The following is an 18374-nucleotide window of genomic DNA, read 5'->3' on the forward strand; positions in this document are numbered from 1 at the left end:
TTAAAACCCCTTTCTGTGCAGCCTGGAATCTTTATAATTCATTACACATTCATATTTTTTCATTTGTTTGTTTAACATCTAAAAACATTTGACTACTTTGCAGCTCTGGTTTTAGAAGGTGCTATAAAAATACATTCCTTTTTTCCTTTCTTCCATAGTAATGTGAGACAGTTGAAATAAGATTTTTTTTGTTGTTTTATAATGTTATCAAAGCCCTCCGTGGCCCCAGTAATGTGGACGCTGACTGAAACAGCAGGATGGAAACATCAACATTACATCATTTGGTATGAAAGCAGAGATGTGTGTGAAAACATACCACTGTGATAGATTGTGGGAACAGATACGACACTACGTCCGTGTAATGTCTTTGGCACACAGGTTTCCCGGGGTAAACATATATAAAACGTAAGTTATTTTGATTATTTTCAACAGAAATCTTTTTTTTTTTTTTAACTGCTTTTAAATGTTTGAACAACAAATTTTCCCCCCCCAGTCTTACTGAGTGAACCCATTCCTAAAATATGAATTGTGACCAAAATAAACAGCTGCTCAAGTGCACTTGCATCCTGAACCGTAAATAGTCCTACGATCGGTCAGTCACTCAGTCAACCAATCAATCAGCACAACCAATAAATAGAATATGAATAAATAAATACAAATAAATAGTTGACCAATAAAATCTCCACTGCAGTGCTGCTGTGAGCGGAAGCTGTTCACTCCTCTGGTTGGTCTCATGGATCTCTCCGTCTGAAGAGACCAGCCGGACTCCACACTTTTCTCTCCCAGATTGGTCTCCACTACCGAGTGTGTGCAGAGTCCAGAGAGACCGAGTGAGTGCGTGTGAGAGTGTGTTTGTTTGTTTGTGTGTGTGTGTGTGTTTGTGTGTGTGTGTGTGTGTGCGCGCGCGCCTCAGACAGCCGTCTCCAAGTCTTCGTGGGCGGCAGGAGAAGATGTGTGTTGTTTGGCGTTCAGGAAGGTGGCGAGCTCCGAGTCTCCCTCCCGCCTGGTCCGCTGGCGTCTTCCCCTGGTAGGTGGACACACACACACACACACACACACACACACACACACACACACACACACACACACACACACACACACACACAAAAATAAAAAAGGAGTGTAGGGCTGGAACTAACAATTTCCCAAATATCAAGCTGACATATTTAAATTGCTTGTTTTGTTTAAACAACAGTCAAAAAATCCAAAGAAAAGCGGTAAATCTGCACTTTTTTGAAGCTGAATCTGTGATTTTTTTGTCATTTCTGCTTTCAAAAAAATGACTCAACAATTGATTGATTATCATAAATATATATATATATATATATATATATATATATATATATATATATATATATATATATATATATATATATATATTTTGTTTTTATTTTTTTGGGGGGGCATTTTAGGCCTTTAATTCCACAGGACAGATGAAGACATGAAAGTGGAGAGAGAAGGGGGAATGACATGCAGCAAAGGGCCACAGGTCGGAGTTGAACCAGCGGCCGCTGCGTAGAGGAGTAAACCTCTATATATGTGTGCCTGCTCTACCAACTGAGCTAACCCGGCCACGATTATCATAGTTTTTGCAAATTATTTTCCTGTCCGTCAAGTGATCAATTAATCGAGCTGTAAATATTATGCAACACATTTCAATCTAATGCAGTCCACTACATAAACCATTATCTCCAAGGACAAAGCTTGTGTGCCCAATGTATCGTATGAAAGGCAGCAGCTAACAGGTGGTGTGACTTGGAAACAATGAAGGTACAGTCTCCAGTTCAGGGAGGCGTTTTGATAGACTGATAGAATATAAACTGCCTGTATGACAAAGTTGTGGGTCAAAGGTTGACTGTTTTCAAGCGTGACAATAAAACTCAAAAAAAGAGAACAGAAATTCCCACCACAAAAAGCAATTCACAGTATATTGTATATAATATGTGTCGAGAGAGGACATTGGTGTGGATTTATGTTCTTCCTGTGCGGTTTTGACTCTATGTACAAACTCTAAGAGTATGCTTTTTCTTTGAGTGTATTATTTTTTTTTTTTTGTGAGCCACTTTGCGATAACACGTTTTTCTGTTGTGGCAGGAAGGTTTCGATTTGTTAAGCACTCTTCATCTGCAGCATGCAGTAAACATATTTCTCTGTGGATCATGTACAAGTCATGCTCGTCCTCTTGATATGACTCAGCTGGATTTACAGGAAATGTGTGTGAGTCTACAGTGTGTGAGTTCATAAAGTATGTCTATGGTTGTAGTGTAATGTGCGAGTGTGTATTTACCTGGAAGTTGGTCTTTTCGAGTGACGCACCGGCCTCCACCAGCAATCGACACACAGCATGCTGCTTCTCTGAGGCTGCTTTGTGCAAGGCAGTTTCCCCTCTAGACACACACACACACAAACACACACACACACACACACACACACACACACACACACACACACACACACACAGACACATACACACACACACACAAACACACACAAACACACACACACACACACACACACAAGATCAGATAAGCTGAGAGAACGTTACAGAAAAGGTCAAAAAATTCACTTGCCTTGAAAAGTGCGATTGCAATCTACAGGTAAAGATTACTGGCACACTGATCACACTGACGTAAAACAAGCAAATTGGATTAAAAAAAAATAACACACAGCAGATAAAAAAAATATATACCTACACAGAGAATCATTTAGTAAAGTCTCACTTTTCTCTTTCTGCTCTCAGCGAAGGCGGTCGCTTTCTCTCCCTCTCCCTCCCAGGCCTACCCTGCTTGCTATCTTGTCTCGTGTTGTCTGCTGTTAACTTCCTATACCCCCAGTCCCATGCCTTCGCGGCGAAATGTGCAACTGTACATTTATGTTATGTTGTATTGTGTTATGTTATGTTATGTTATGTGCAGCAGTGCAAATGTACTGTTGTGTGCTTATGTGCTGAGGTGTTTTTTCCTGTTCCCACACTGTTCTTATCTTTATGAGGATAGTCTGAGAGACGCTTTTTTGTTTCCCTCTCCTCTCCTCACGTCATGCTGTATCTGTAGCGAGAGTTAGGAGAGAGTTGAGATGGCGCCGCATATGGCGACTCGGTGTGTTTGTGCATGTTGCTTTAATGCTTTAATGTGACTTGCACCTACGATACCAAGACACATCCCTTGTGTGTGTAAACATACTTGGCAATAAAGCTTTTCTGATTCTGATTGCCAGACTTTCCTCCACAGCGCTGTGGAGGAAGGTCTGGCTAGTCCACACAGCATTCCGGGATGGGAGAAAAACGTGCTCTGGTTTATCGGCATTTCTTTAAACCAATCACAATCGTCTTGCTCCGGACAGAGCCACGGTGCCTCTGCAAAATAGCCTCGGGAAGGAACTTGTTTTGGTGGAACATGTGTACGTTCAAAAGTTGTTTTAGTCGTGCAACAGAAAACTCAGATTGGACAGATAGTCTAGCTAGCTGTCTGGATTTACCCTGCAGAGATCTGAGGAGCAGTTAACCATAGTCCTCACAAATCCACCGGAATTTAAAATGGCAACACAAAGGAAGCGGAAGGCGACAGACATCCGGACGAAAAGAGGGACATCCGGCGGAATTTCCGGCGGCACCGGAGCAATCCCAGAAGTGGACTGTCGCGGACTACATTTAGTAAAAACTGAATTAAAAGAAGTCAACATACTTCTCTCTGTCGGTCAAATCCAGAAGCACCTTAGAGCCTGAAGAGGCGGAAACAAGAGAAACATGAGCAGCTTGGAAGAAGACACAATGAATTATTTAAGAAAATACACATTTACTCATTTCAAAGGAGTACTCCACCAATTTAGGATACACTCCTATAACAATGTTAAACTTAAAACAACTTAAAAGGGGCACTGTGGCCCAGGAGGTAGATCACAGATCGTCTACCAATGGGAAGGAAAATGCTACGTAGAGCACCTTTAAGGTCATTTCACACACACATTTACCCATATGCACACATCATGCACAGTCTCACCCTGTTGCAGTATGAAGCTGACCAGGTCTGTGTGTCCATCCTGGGCAGCTATATGTAACGCTGAACAACCCGCAGAGTCTCTAACCAACAAGCTGACGCCTCGACGCATGCACTCCGACAGCTGGAGACATCGACACAAACAGAAAAAAAGATGCAAATTAGGGTTTTTAAAAAGTAAAGAAAATGCTGAGTCCTCATTTGTAGCGTTGGGGTGTGTTAATGGAAACATGTTATAAAACATGTCTTTGTGTTGTTTACAACACTTTGTGATTCATGTGTTTTTTATATATATATTATATATAGCATGGTTTGTAGACATTTCATACACCAACTTTACAGTATATTCAGCTTTCTCTTCAGCACTACAGAACGCACCAAAGCAAGAGTTGCTTTGGGAAACGCTTGTAATCATTTAAGTGCGTTTGTAGAAAACACTTTTAACTTGTAAGATTGATCGGTAACACTTTACTTGAAGGTATCTACGTAAGAGTGACATGAACACATGACACTGTCATGACACATGAACCCTAACCTTAACCCTAACTTGTCATGACAAAAACCAGATGACACTTACTAAAAGAATGTCATAGGTCATAAACGTTTATGACTTGTTTATAATGTTTATGACACGTTCATGACAGTGTAATGTCACTCTTATGTAGATACCTTCGAGTAAAGTGTAACTGATTGATCTATGTCAACCCTCAAATGTAAAAACCTTTATGGAGATTTAATGAAGTGATTTTATGCTGAATCACTAATTGATTAAACTACCCCAGTCTGTGTAAATCCCAGAGGATGCAGCAGATACAAACAGCTAAAAGCACATTCCCCGACAGTCTGTGTGATTGCACTTTACCATAGAAAGATCTCCTGTACTGGCGGCTTTCAGCAGGGCTGTAAACACACAAAGAAATCATCCTGTGAGATCGACAGTGCAGAACAGAAAGTCTATGGTTGACTGATTACTGCGGACTTTTCTAAGTTTCCATGGATACAACTGTTTGTCTGTAAAGACCTTCCTCATTTTCTAAATATCTCTGCCTTTGTGTTGAAACAATGATGATTAACTATGAATAAAGTTCAGGGATTTTTTCTTATTCAACCAAATTGTTGCCTCGGATGTTAACTGCGTTTGTGTGTGTGCCAATAATACACATATTGAAAGTGAAGCATTGTTTAAGAAGAAGGAAGAGATGTTAATCACAACAACAACAAAAAGAAAAAGGGACTCTGAACTTTCAGTTTCACTTTCCTACAAATCCACCGTCAGGGGAAGGTCAAACTAATTTCCTTGTAGCAGAATATTTTCATGGTCTGGAGCCATCAAATGCCTCAATAGTACAGCTAAAAATACTTAATGTCAAACACGACCTCAAAGTAACTCAAATACCTGCCTCGGCTTTGCCTTAAGTGTACCTGTAGTGTATGTGTGTTAGAAACATTTACAGACAAAGATTATAGTTAGAGTAACAAAATAAACTAAATGTTTGATAGTGTAATCATGTGCAAAGCCACAGCACCAGTGACTGTGGGGTTTCCAAAGTTTCCAAAGATACTGAGTCACTTTTTTTTACTGCTTTCTGGAACTGAACTGTAGACAAATTTACCCCCCCCCCCCAAAAAAGAATAAAACAAACATGACAAAGCCATTTTTCTGACTGAATATGAAATGTAGGAAATTATTTATACATAAGCAGAACAAGAAAATACAAAAGGATATTGTCAAGAGTCATCAGATCAATTTGTGAGTGTGGACTGAGCTGTATATTGTCAGTGTGGCGGTTTAAAGTGGAGCCAAACCTAAAAGTGGAAAAACATAAACATGTTTGGTCATGTGAGGATGAGGAACAGCAGGTTTGTCGTATGTATAACTGTGGAGAGTCCCAGGAATTACGATGACTTATCACTGACACGAGACCAGACAACCAGGCCACAGTAAATATCCTCCAACTTTCCCAGAACAGGTCTCGAGAAGCCTGAACACGGTGATTAAAGAGACTGCCACCTGTTTTTAAAAACATCTGCAAAGCCCTCAAGGGATGTTAAGATTTGATTTAGCTAGGGGACTAACACGCTTCTTCAAGCTGAAACAGTTGCCTTTGACAGATATCCTTTGACGTGCACATTTCTTATAGACAAACATACACAGAAATGGTTGATATGAAGCTTAAAAATAAAGCAATCCAGCATCTTTCTGTATAAAAGTGCAACTTATTAACAGGGAACCAGTGAAATATCATCATTCCGAAAGAGCTTTTTCACTCTAAACCACAGATACAAAAGGGATGTGTGTGTGTGTGTGTGTGTGTGTGTGTGTGTGTGTGTGTGTGTGTGTTTGTGAGTGTGTGTGTGTTTGTGGGTGTGTGTCCTACCTTGTTCCTCAGATGTCAAGGAAACACTGAAAATAGAAAGAAACAGAAGAAATTAAAATGCGATTGGCGCATGTAGCAAACGTCTTTTCGGTGCAGGAAGTAGTGATTATTTTTCTTTCTTTTGATTAATTGTTCACTCTATATAAAATATGGATAATTTTAGTCATTTTATAACCAAAAATGAAGAACATTTGCTGGTTCCAGCTTCTCAAATGTGAGGATTTGAGTGTTTGCTTTGTCATATGTGATAGTAAACTAACTTATTTTGCCTTTTGGGCTGTTGGTCAAACAAAACGAGACGTTCAAAGACTTTCAGTGTGTGGGGAATTATAACAGGCCCTTTACGCTATTTTCTGACATTTTATAGGCCAAACAATTAATTGAGACCTCGAATATTCTTTATCATGTCTGTATTTACATGTTGCATTTCCTTAAAGACTATATCTGCCATGATAGCGTATATTTTATATATATTTATAATCTATTAGTTGTTATGTTTATAAAACGCCCGGATATGTCCATCACAACTTTCCAGAATCTAAAACAATAACTTCAAATGTTTTGTCTTCAAAAGATAGACAATTTACAATTATATAAAAACTGAGAAAAGCTGCAAATCTTTACATCTGAGAAGCTGAAACCAGAAAATAAATGACAGATTGATTATCAAAACTGTTGTTGTCAATTAATTTTCTCTTGGTTGACTCGTTGATCATTTCAGTATTATCCCAAGGGGTAAAAAAAACAAAATGCATGTTGTTCATACAGATTATTTAGTAAAAATGTATGTGACAGCACATGTGTATCACTTGATTTACATAATCATGAATAACTGCACATGTGTAGTGAGTACAAGTATCCATACATATTTAATCTTCATGCTGCCATGCTGGTCAGGTCTCCCCCTAAATGGGACTAACCACGTTAAATAAAGTAAAACATAAAAGTGTGTGTTCTATATCACTGCATCATGCTCACGTACCCAGCCGTAGGCTCCACCACCAGATCAGGCATCCCCGTGGATGATCCCTGGCTCCCCACCGGTCCCTCGTGATCCAGGATAAACACCTCGTCCTGACAGATCTCTGTCACAAAGTGAAGGTGCTCCTACAGACACACATGCATACAGAACAGAGGCATGTGATTCTATACGAGCCGGTAAAGCCAGTAAATATTTGGCAAAATCAAACAGAATACCAATTCATTGATTTTTGAACTGTTAACCAAAACAAACGAGCTAGTGTTTACCTGAGCCTTGTCGATGCGATAGAAGCGGTCAGCTGATGTGGCTGCAGAGACACACAGTACATGGGAAACACTTAGAAAATATGTTAAGCAATGTATTTCACATCACTTTTACTGTTGCTTGTAGGGGAGTCACGATTCTCCAAATCCATGATCCGATTTGACTTAAGGTCACGATTCGATTCAATTTAAAAAACGAATTTCCCAGCAGTGACGGCAATGCCACAATAAAAGCCACTGGATGGCAGATGGGTACTTTACATAATCAGTTTGAGTTTCTCAGAGTTTACGAGGTGCAATTGAATGCACCATCAGTTTAACAAGGGGCGCCCGAATGCACCATGAAGTCCTGTCGATGCCCACACGTTTATCGTTCGTTGTCCGTTTCCATAAGTCACAGGGAAGGCAAAATGTTGCCACACGGTGACTTCAGGGAAGTGGGAGGATCTTCCAGTTCTTTTGTTTCTCCGTCATCTCCGACTCGGGCAGTGCCAACGGAGTCTGGGGAAGGGCACCTGCAGGTTACCGGTAAACTGACATTACCCTGTGTCTTTAGCTGCGTGCTACCAGCTGGTAAGCTGACGTTATGCTGTGACTTTACGGACGTGTGCAAGTAGGCGGGGGTGAAGAGAGAAGAAAATACTGTGGGAATCGGCGATCCTGCTTTTGATTTCGATAATCAAAATCAATGAAACTACCGGAATGTCACAATCATAATAATATTTTATTTGTAAAGCTCTTTTCTTAATATAGTTACAAAAGACTCTAATACAAAAATACAGCAAAGCAGAAAGTCAATTTGTAGGAACAGTAAAAAAAAAAAATTTGATGGAAACCTGAAAGAAAATGAATGTGTTCACTGCACGAGAACTTCACCTGGTCCTCTGTGATTCATGGTTTTGATCATGAGTCATCAGTGACAGCAACATTAAAAATGACTCAGTCTCTTTAAGGTTTTTTTTTTTCTTCACATTTAGTTAAAAAAGTTTAAAGTTTCTCAAAATGTCAGTGTCTTATTTACTTACAATCCAAGAAGCTCCAGTTAGGAGAGAGTCTACTGGTTGAACTGGTCCGGGGGACGCCTCTGCTCTCATCCTGAGGACAGACATCAGACACTTATGATCTTCATCATCACTTTTATGAACAATAAACTCAGTGGAGAAGTGTTTACACGGGAAAAGAGAGCAATCCAGAGAGAAAAAAAGTGTTTTTAAGTGCTTATTATTGAGCAGTTGAACAATCAGTAACACAACAGAGACAATTGGGACAATGAGGCAGAGTATAGTGTAGTTTAGATAGGTGTTAGAAAATTATTATAATATTACTGTTATATGTCCAGAAATGTTTTTTTTTTCTTCCAGTGTGGTAGAAGAGGACTCAACACGGGTGTCAGTCTGTAAACCTAAATTTCATTTACTGTATTAAGCTTAAATTTGTAGGTTAATTCCTGATTTAAAAAAAAAAGGGTGTTGTGTCCCCCAGAGTTTTATTTTTCATTCTTTATGGAACACCGCTAAAAATATAACTACCATATAATTGTCCAAAATCCTTGAAACTCATGACACAGATTTTAGGTATTCTAAAAATGTGTGGGATTTTAAATATGTAGCAAAAACCTTATAAAGCTGTCAAAAACGGATAATAACCCAGCTTTCCCTGCAGAAAGACACCCAAAAGTGATATACCTGATAGTGCACTCTGTGGCCAGTAGATGGCGCCTGGTGTAAGTCCTAGCAAGCACAGCAGACAGGTTTCAAGGTTAACAAACAGCCAAAGCAATTACATCCAAAACTTCCACAGATGTTAGCTCGGTTAGTTTCCCACGAGAGACACACAGCTAAAGAGCAGGCCTGCATTCCCAGTGGTGTTGGTTTGCTTATCCGTCTATAAATAACGCTGCAAGCGTCATGAAATAATGATGGGATGAGGAACAAACAGCAGAGTGGAGAGAGAAAAAAAGAAAAAAAAGAAAACGAAAGGGATGATGAGCATTAATGATGAAGACAAAGGGGAGAACTTGCCTCTTGTAATCTGTCAATGTAGAGTCTGCATGTCTCCAGGTCACAGTCCCCCCTCACCACCACAATGCCTACTGGGATGGCTGCAATGCACAAACACACACTTTAGAACATAATGCACTGAAAAAGTAGGTTAAACTGCATTTTTTTTCCCGGCTGCGTTCATTGACATTTTATCATCTTGTAAGGTTGATATGGCAACAGTTTCTTCTTATTTACACGTCCTGCAGTTACAGAGCAGATGTACGATTCATTTGGAGGCGTGTTTGTGTCCACCTGATGAATGTAAGTCTAAAATTAAATCAATAGAATCATGTTAATAATTGTGAATACTCATGCAATCCATTGTTTGTATAAAAACATTGATTATAGCCACATAAAAGCTTCTTATTTTTTTCAGAGAGAACACACATGCACGCACGCACGCCCGCACGCCCGCACACACACACACACACACACACACACACACACACACACACACACACACACACACACACACACACACACACACACACACACACACACACACACACACACACACTCCTTACAGATGTCTCGTAGTCGTTCTTTGTCGTACTGCAGCCTGTCGTACTCCTGGAGGCTGATCCGATTCACTCGAAGACGCAAACGATCTGGAACTGCGTGAGGACTAGAAAAAACACACAACACAAACACACACGCACAATTCAGACATGTCCAAACATACAATAATAAGGATACACACATATGCATACATATACGCACAGACACACACAGACACACGCATAACAAACCAAATTTTGCAGCTTTTGCAACATAATATTTAATTCCTCATCTGTCGTGTTTTGATGAAAGTTTTCTAACTGAGCTCAAGTTTTAAAGGTGTAAAGTATAACCGAAACTTTGCAAAAACAAAAAAAAGTATTAAAAATAATAATAATATACAAGGCTCTACTATCCTTCTGCGACGCGACCCTGATTCTGTGTTTGAGCTTGAGGTGGGCTAACACATTTCTAAGTCAATGTTTGCCTTCAGCGAGGATGGAGGTTGAATACTGACGTCAGAAACATGGTGGGTGATAAACAAAACTACAATGAGAAAACACTGTTGGTCACACAGCAGCTGTTGGCGAAATGACCCATCTACCCAACCTCAAAAAACTCAAAATCTTACCTGCAAAGGAACCAAAAAGGGTGTAAAATTAAAGTACATTTTGTTCTTCTCTGTCACAAGATTATGAAAACAGCTTTTCTAGTGGAGAGCGTGGACATAGAGTGAGAGCCAAGGAGTGGTGCAGGTGTAATAAGCTCAGGGTGAGGTTAAAGGTAAAGGGACTACAGCGGGAAAAACATCAAGAGGCAGAAGCACATTCAGAGGAGAGGCTTCAGTATGTTGCCATACACTCTCATTCTCCCTCCCTCTCTCTCTCTCTCTCTCTCTCTCTCTCTCTCTCTATTTTCTCTCCCCACATGTATCAAAAACTCACATTCAACACAATACGACTCAACTTGGGTTCAACCAATACAATTTTTTAAAGCCAACACTGACATAAATTTGTCGAGATTGACATTTGATTTTGATGCTGCAAATAGTATTTACTGTGAGTCAGTATTTATCACCTTTGAAGTTAGTTAGGAGTGTTTATGTAATTGCAAAATGTACAGAATACAAATGTATTAGTTAGTTTGGGCATTTTCGATGTTCTACATTCGACTAAAAGTTTGCATAAAGGGGGAAATGAGAAATGACGAAAAAAGAACAGTTGTGAAATAAATATTAAAATAAACGAAGTGAAATATGTCATCAAGACAAAAACAATTGGACAAATGCAAATGTATACTGTAAGGGGAAAAGAGCTAAAACAATTAATCAATTAGTAAATTGAACCTGCAACAATTTCGATAATCGATTGATTGTTCAAGTCATTTTTCAAGCAAAAATGCCAAACAATCACTGGTTCCATCTTCTCAGTTGTGAGGATTTGCTGCTTTTCTCTCTTTTATATCGCTGTTAATTAAATATCTTTTGGGTTTTGGACTGTTGGTTGGACAAAACAATCAATTTAAAAAACAACATGTGATGGGCAATCTTTTGACGTTTTATAGATTAAATGATTAACGAAACTAAATACTTGATCACCTAATTGATTAATTAGAATTAGAATTACTGCATCCCTCAAATATAAGGATTCAAGGGTGTATATGTCACACACACAGGTAATTCATATATTAAGGTTTTCCTAAAAGAAGGAAAAAAGAAAACAAAAAGGAAATGTAAATGATAGACAGTCGAAGATTATTTTTTTGGGGCATTTTAGGCCTTTATTTGTATAGGACAGCTGAAGACATAAAAGGGGAGAAAGAGGGGGAATGACATGCAGCGAAGGGCCGCAGGTTGGAGTTGAATCCGCGGGCCGCTGCGTTGAGGAGTAAGCCTCTATATATGTGCACCTGCTCTACCAACTGAGCTAACCCGGCCACAATGATAGACAGTCAAGATAAAAAAAAAAATAATATATATGTATAAATATGTGTAAAATGTGCTAGATAAGGCCGAGGATAAGCAAATGTCACAGCAGATACAGTCAATAAAATTGAGTGAAAATTGTGACTTCTCTCTTGAAAAACAAAGAAATTTAGTAACTGTAAAAGACGGTTTCAAGTGTTCATGTAATCAACCAAACAGCATCGTATCAGTGGTTGAAAAAAAGGGACTGGTTTCAGTTGCATTAATGAAGTACTGGTTGAGCCCAAACAGACAAACGATGACAACAACAACAACAGCAGCAGCAGCAGCAGCAGCAGCAGCGACTCATTCATTCATTAATTCACTCACTCACTCACAGATTCACAAATACACAGTTACACACAGTGACAAAGGGCTCAGGTACTTACACAGAGAAGGAGTCGGGGGGAGCAGAGAGGCGGCGCAGATCAGCTGCACACACCTTCTGAATACTATGGCCGCACGCACGCACACACACACACACACACACACACACACACACACACACACACACACACACACACACACACACACAGAAGAGAGGAGGAACGTATGGCAGAGAGTAGAAAACAAATGAGCAGAGAAGATAAGGAGGAGAAGGAGAGAAAGGAAATGGAGCAAAGAAAAGGGGAAAGAAAATGGAATTAAAAAGGAAGAAAGAGAGGATAAAAAAAGATAATAATAATTAGATATTGTTAGATCAAAATAAAGGGACGGTTAGAGAAAAAAAAAGGAGGGGGGGGGGGGGGAGAGAAAAAGGAAAGCCCAGAGGTAAGTAGACAAACACTGATAGCACAGAGTACAGTAGCATAGCAGTACATCAAGCAAAGACACTAGTTACTGCAGCTACTGCTAGTTATTCATATTTACTGTGTACTGTCTTTCTCTCACGTGCACACATTTACTGTAGCTGCTCGACTTTTACAAGAAAATAGACCCACAGATATAAACAAAGAGATATACAGTACATAGAGAAGTATTAGTGCTACAGGGAATGGAGGAGTGTTAGTAGCCAGATATAAGCAATGGGCCTCATTCACCAAATGTTCTTAAAAGAACAAATTGGTTCTTAAACCCCACTTAACGCAGTTGTCACGAAGATTCTGGCGTTCACCGATGTTTTCTCATTTGTTCTTAGGTAAGAACAGAATCTACGCGCACTCAAGAGCACTCTTACGCACAACTGAGAGCTGACATGTTTGCGCAAAACAAGTAGTTGTACCGTTTTCGTCCGTTCTAATTTAAAATGTAATATTTCTCTCCATTATCATTTTGTAACTAATTATTGTCATTATTATTTTTTTTCCTATGATTATTTTCTGGTCTTTTCCGCCTTTAATTTTTGACAGGACAGCTAGGTGAGAAAGGGGAGAGAGAGAGAGAGGGGGAAGACATGCAGGAAATTGTCACTGGTCGGATTCGAACCCTGGACCTCTGCGTCGAGGCATAAACCTCTCAGTATATGTGCGCCTGCTCTACCACTGAAACCAACATAATTTTTTTGTCATAGTGTATTTTTTTTTTTTTTTTTTTTTTTTATTTTTTTTTTTTTTTTTTTTTTTTTATATATTTTTTTTTTTTTTTTTTTTTTTTAAATTTTTTTTTGTGTATGAATTGTGCTAGGCCTATAGACTTCATCAGTTCTGGGCCCTTCTTGGGATACAGCGTTCACTGCATGAGTAATTGCATTCCATGCATCGGTTTTATTTGCTGCTTTGTATCCACTTCTGACGTCTTGTTTCTCGCTAACTTCCTGCAGCAGTACCTCCACTTTAAATTAAACTTTTTCTTTCTTTTGGAGTCGAAGCCTCCGCTGTCATTACCACGCCTTTTCCACATTTCTCTAAGTGTGCACACACTCATGCCCTTTTATGGGAATTAACGAGGTGTTTACCTATGCTAAATAGGACCAACGGGCACTTTACGAAGACAATGGGATTCATCATTCGAGGAACACTGCTGTTTAAGAACCTGTCTTGAATCAGACGTGGACTTTTCTTAGGGACTGTCTTAAGAACAAATTTAAGAAAAAACGTAGGAAGATATTGGTTTATGAGGCCCATTGTTTTTATACAGCAAGCGACCAGCGGTGGAAAGTACATTTACTCAAGTACAATTTTGACATTTGATTTGACTTGTACTTGACATATTTTGTACTGTTTTCATGTAATGCTACTTTATACTTTGACTCCACTACATCTCAGAAGGAAATACTGTACTTTTTACTGCACTACATTTATTTGAGAGGGCAGATTAGTAGTAGTACTGCATTATTCATATGTCTTTTTATATAAAAAGTAACTCTAAATATTATTCTAAAATAATATAACACTTATAAACAAGCATAATGAGTACTTTTGATACTTTAAGTTCATTTTGCTGATACTACTTTTAAATTCATGAACTTTACTTATAATGGAGTATATTTAGAATGTGGCAGTTCCACTTTTACTTAAGTAAAGGATCTAAGTACATCTTCCACCACTGCAGACCTGTTGCTTCACCCCTGATAATAATCAATAAACGGTTCCTTTTATTCTTCTTCTTCTAAGCTGATAAACCACACAGTATACCATGTCAATGTGTGATTGGATATCTCCCCGGTGCTTTTGTTTTGATTAAATTCAACATACATATCCCTCCTCTGATTGTGGTTTGGCGAGCTGAAAGGAGAGGAGTGAATGTCAGCTCCCACTAAACAGACTGTATGACTCACTCCGTGCAACTAGGGCTTTTACAACGCTGCATGACTAGTTCCTGTGTGTGTGTGTGTGTGTGTGTGTGTGTGTGGGTGTGTGCACCAGATGTTGTGATTAATCTGAGGTGTTTGTTTTGGAGGTTGTGTGCACCTTTGATTCTAGCATGGAGGAAGCTTTTTTTGACCAAGGTCATTAAAAACCAACCGCTCCTAAATACCTTCTCAGAGCTAGGCTAGAGGTTCCGACTATTTGTTTTCATATTTGGCAGCTTAGGGGCACACACACACACACACACACACACACACACACACACACACACACACACACACACACACACACACACACACACACACACACACACACACACACACACACACACACACACACACACACACACACACACACACACAGGTCGTAAAAGGGCTTGGGATACTTGGGATGCCCAAAAGGAGGGCTAAACGGCTAGCAAAGTACTGTTACTTATACCCAGGGATATGCCTAATATTATCTATTTAACTGCATCTGTAATATGTATGTCCCTGTAAATTATTTCCTTCTAGTGGACTTAAATAAATTGTTAAAATGTGTGACATTCACACTCGTCTGCATCCACTGTCTGTAAATAGATGACATCACCATGTATGTGTGTGTGTGTGTGTGTGTGAGAGAGAGACTCACTCGTTGAGCAAGGGCACAGAGGTGCGTCTCTTGCTCTTCTGGACCATGTTGGCCTGATTTCGAAGGGAGATTCGGAGAGTGGAGGGAGCCAGTCGACACGGCTCACCGTCCACCTACATGCACACAAAAAGACACACAAAATTCAACATTTGGTTAATTTCAGTATCAGTGCTAATACAATACTTATATCATACATTACAGTACGTTCTCTGCACCTTAGTTTGGGGGTAATAAAACATGTTTTTCCAGAGAAGGAAAAAAGAGAGTAAAAACATGATCAGGAAATCCTTTTACTTCAGTGTGAAGCAGAATTTAACCAAAAGTCAAAGATCTTTGTGCACACAGTTAGTTACATTACAACTAGCTACAGTATACGGTAAAAAAAAAGAGAGGTTTAAGGGTCTCCCTAAAGAGAAATGTTTTTGTTATGTGATTTGGATCGAAGACAAAGTCCATTTTATGTTTTATTGATTGATTATATGAAAATATCCCGGGAGAGTTTAGAGCGCTATACGGCTGTTTTTCTGAGTGGGTCCCTGTTTTGTTTATCTTGTGTCCTGTGTACTTTCCATTTTTACTTCCCTGTTATGGGTTGTGTGAAATGTGATTTTGGAAGCAACGCAGGCGCACCCGGTGGAAAAAAAGGGGTTATTCTTCTGCTGCCAAAAAAAGTAGTTCCATCTCATCTTGTTTTACTCTCCACTGCTGTAATTTGTATCTAATAACACAGTAAATTCAGTCACTCAACAGTCTAATCATTTGGCAAGTGTACTCACCTGAACAGGTACAGTCTTGAAGGTAGTAAGGACGACTTCTCTGCACTGGTGCAATCTCTCTCCATGGCCGCCGACCTGTAGCGCCGCCTGGTGGACAAGATGGAGACTTACACCAAAGTGTTACAATAACAGGAGGGCCGACGTTTACGTACATAAAAACATACCACGCCGTCTCTTTTTCCACGTCACCTCTGCTTTATTCAGTATTTATTTTTCTCGTCTAATCCCCTGTTTCTCTCACCAATGAGGCCATGGTGAAGCCAATAACCTCGATGCAGCCGTCGTCATGGCGCTGCGGTTCAAAGTCTCGGTGGTCGCCTGTGTTTCCCCACGGCATGGTGCCAGCACAGTACCTACGCACACAAGGACATACACACACACACACAAAAATGCAATCTCTTATTTCATTAAAACAACTTAAATGTCCTGGGACCTCAGGTGTCACCACTCCATGATGTGCTGCTACTGATCGACACTTTTAACTTAATTTTGCTGTACTAATTAATTCTATCAGAAATAATTGCGATTAACAATATAATTGTCTCTTTCAGTTAAATTTAAAAATATGTATTCATGTATTAATTTTTCAAACAAATAAAGTCTTGAATGACTCCCAGGATAGGCTACATCTTTTGGTTATATCAGTGTCATGTGACCCAGTTAATATGATAACACAAGTACACACCCTATGAAGTAAATCACGTCTCTTTATTATCTTAAAACATTGTATACTTCTCTTAAATGAACTTGACAAGACCATCAACAGACATACCCCCTTATCTAATGTTAGCAATTAATTGCGGTTAAACAAAGAAACGGCGATTATTTAAAAAATATTGTGATTAGACAATTATGTGATAATTGTTACAGGCCTATTTTCATTACTTTGATGTTCAAATTGAGAAATATTCAAACTCCAGGGTGGTTTGGGAGGCTTTAACTCAGTGGTGTCAGAAGAGAACAGACCCTGATAGCGACCTCCTGCTCCTGCATTAAGGAGCTACTAACCCACAAGGTTAACAAATTATAATTAGGTCGAATATTTGGGCATGAAATGATCCCAATGAAATATGTTAGAAAGTTAGATGGCGCTGACAGTCTGATGTTCAGTTTAGCAGCCAGGATACTGTACGGTATATCAGTCCAACCCTAATGGAAATAAAGAAGTATGGAGGACACAATGTCACATTATTATTTTGTATATCTAGTAAAATGAGTCATTTTCCAAGCTGTGGGACGCTTGATGTATGAAATAGATTTTTGTCCTGTATGATTGTCCTTTTACCGATTATGATTATCACATTTATTTCTTAAGTTTCTTTTTTTTTTCTTCAAGTAAAAGAGGCAACAGTGCAACCAAACTCTACACAGTATCATGGACTCTGTTTGACCTACCTGGGAATGTTTAGAAACACAATGCACTGAAATTTCAGCTCCTGGATCTTGGCAGTTAGATCGGTACCATCACACTGAGAAAGACAGAGACAGAAATGTAGACACAAAGACAAAGAAAGTGAATATTATAAGTTGTGGCTTTGACCAGTGATTGATAAAATGGGGTACATGCACTCGTGTATTAAGTTCTTTTGACTGTACAAAACAACAGATTCTCACTCTCAGATCCTTCATTTGTTTTTGTTTTTACACGGCGCATCAACCTTCACTCTTAGTTCTCAGTTTTCCTTCTCAGTTTGAATGCTCTCGCTCTCGGTCTTAAACTTGTTGTGATGTGAAGGAGAAGAAAGTGATAGATGCAGGTCAAAGGTGGCGCGTCAGACCTGCCTACTCAAGGACGCCCTCGAGGAGCTGTTGCAGCAACAAGGAATGTGGAGAATTCTTTCTTTCTTTTCTAAGTTTTTCAGCAAGGATGCCAGCAAAGCATATTATTTTATGTTCAGTGAAATAAAATCTTTGCTGAAATGATTTTCTGATGAATTTCTGATGATATTCTAGATTTTTGTTATTGTCAACAAATCCCATGAAGATAGATAGATACTTTATTTATCCCGAGGGAAATTTTATGCATCCAGTAGCTTAGACAACCATAACACAACACATACACACATATATCTCACATACATAAAAAAAAAATCACTCACA

The 18374-nt window shown here is 39.2% G+C and overlaps 1 protein-coding gene across 1 annotated transcript in view; it reads right to left on the reverse strand.

Moving 5' to 3' along the window:
• Positions 1-846: 846 nt before the first annotated feature.
• Positions 847-18374, reverse strand: part of dgki (diacylglycerol kinase, iota) — an 80473-nt gene continuing 62945 nt past the window's right edge. The window contains 17 exon segments of the mRNA XM_039791591.1: positions 847-1012; positions 1014-1024; positions 2288-2387; positions 3684-3720; positions 3999-4119; positions 4858-4895; positions 6374-6399; positions 7356-7480; positions 7622-7662; positions 8644-8713; positions 9304-9348; positions 9640-9719; positions 10185-10285; positions 15499-15611; positions 16275-16361; positions 16516-16627; positions 17670-17743. Coding sequence (XP_039647525.1) covers positions 910-1012; positions 1014-1024; positions 2288-2387; positions 3684-3720; positions 3999-4119; positions 4858-4895; positions 6374-6399; positions 7356-7480; positions 7622-7662; positions 8644-8713; positions 9304-9348; positions 9640-9719; positions 10185-10285; positions 15499-15611; positions 16275-16361; positions 16516-16627; positions 17670-17743 — 1284 coding nt within the window. The 3' untranslated portion in view covers positions 847-909.

Source organism: Perca fluviatilis, chromosome 23, assembly GCF_010015445.1.
Source record: "Perca fluviatilis chromosome 23, GENO_Pfluv_1.0, whole genome shotgun sequence".
Taxonomy (NCBI): domain Eukaryota; kingdom Metazoa; phylum Chordata; class Actinopteri; order Perciformes; family Percidae; genus Perca; species Perca fluviatilis.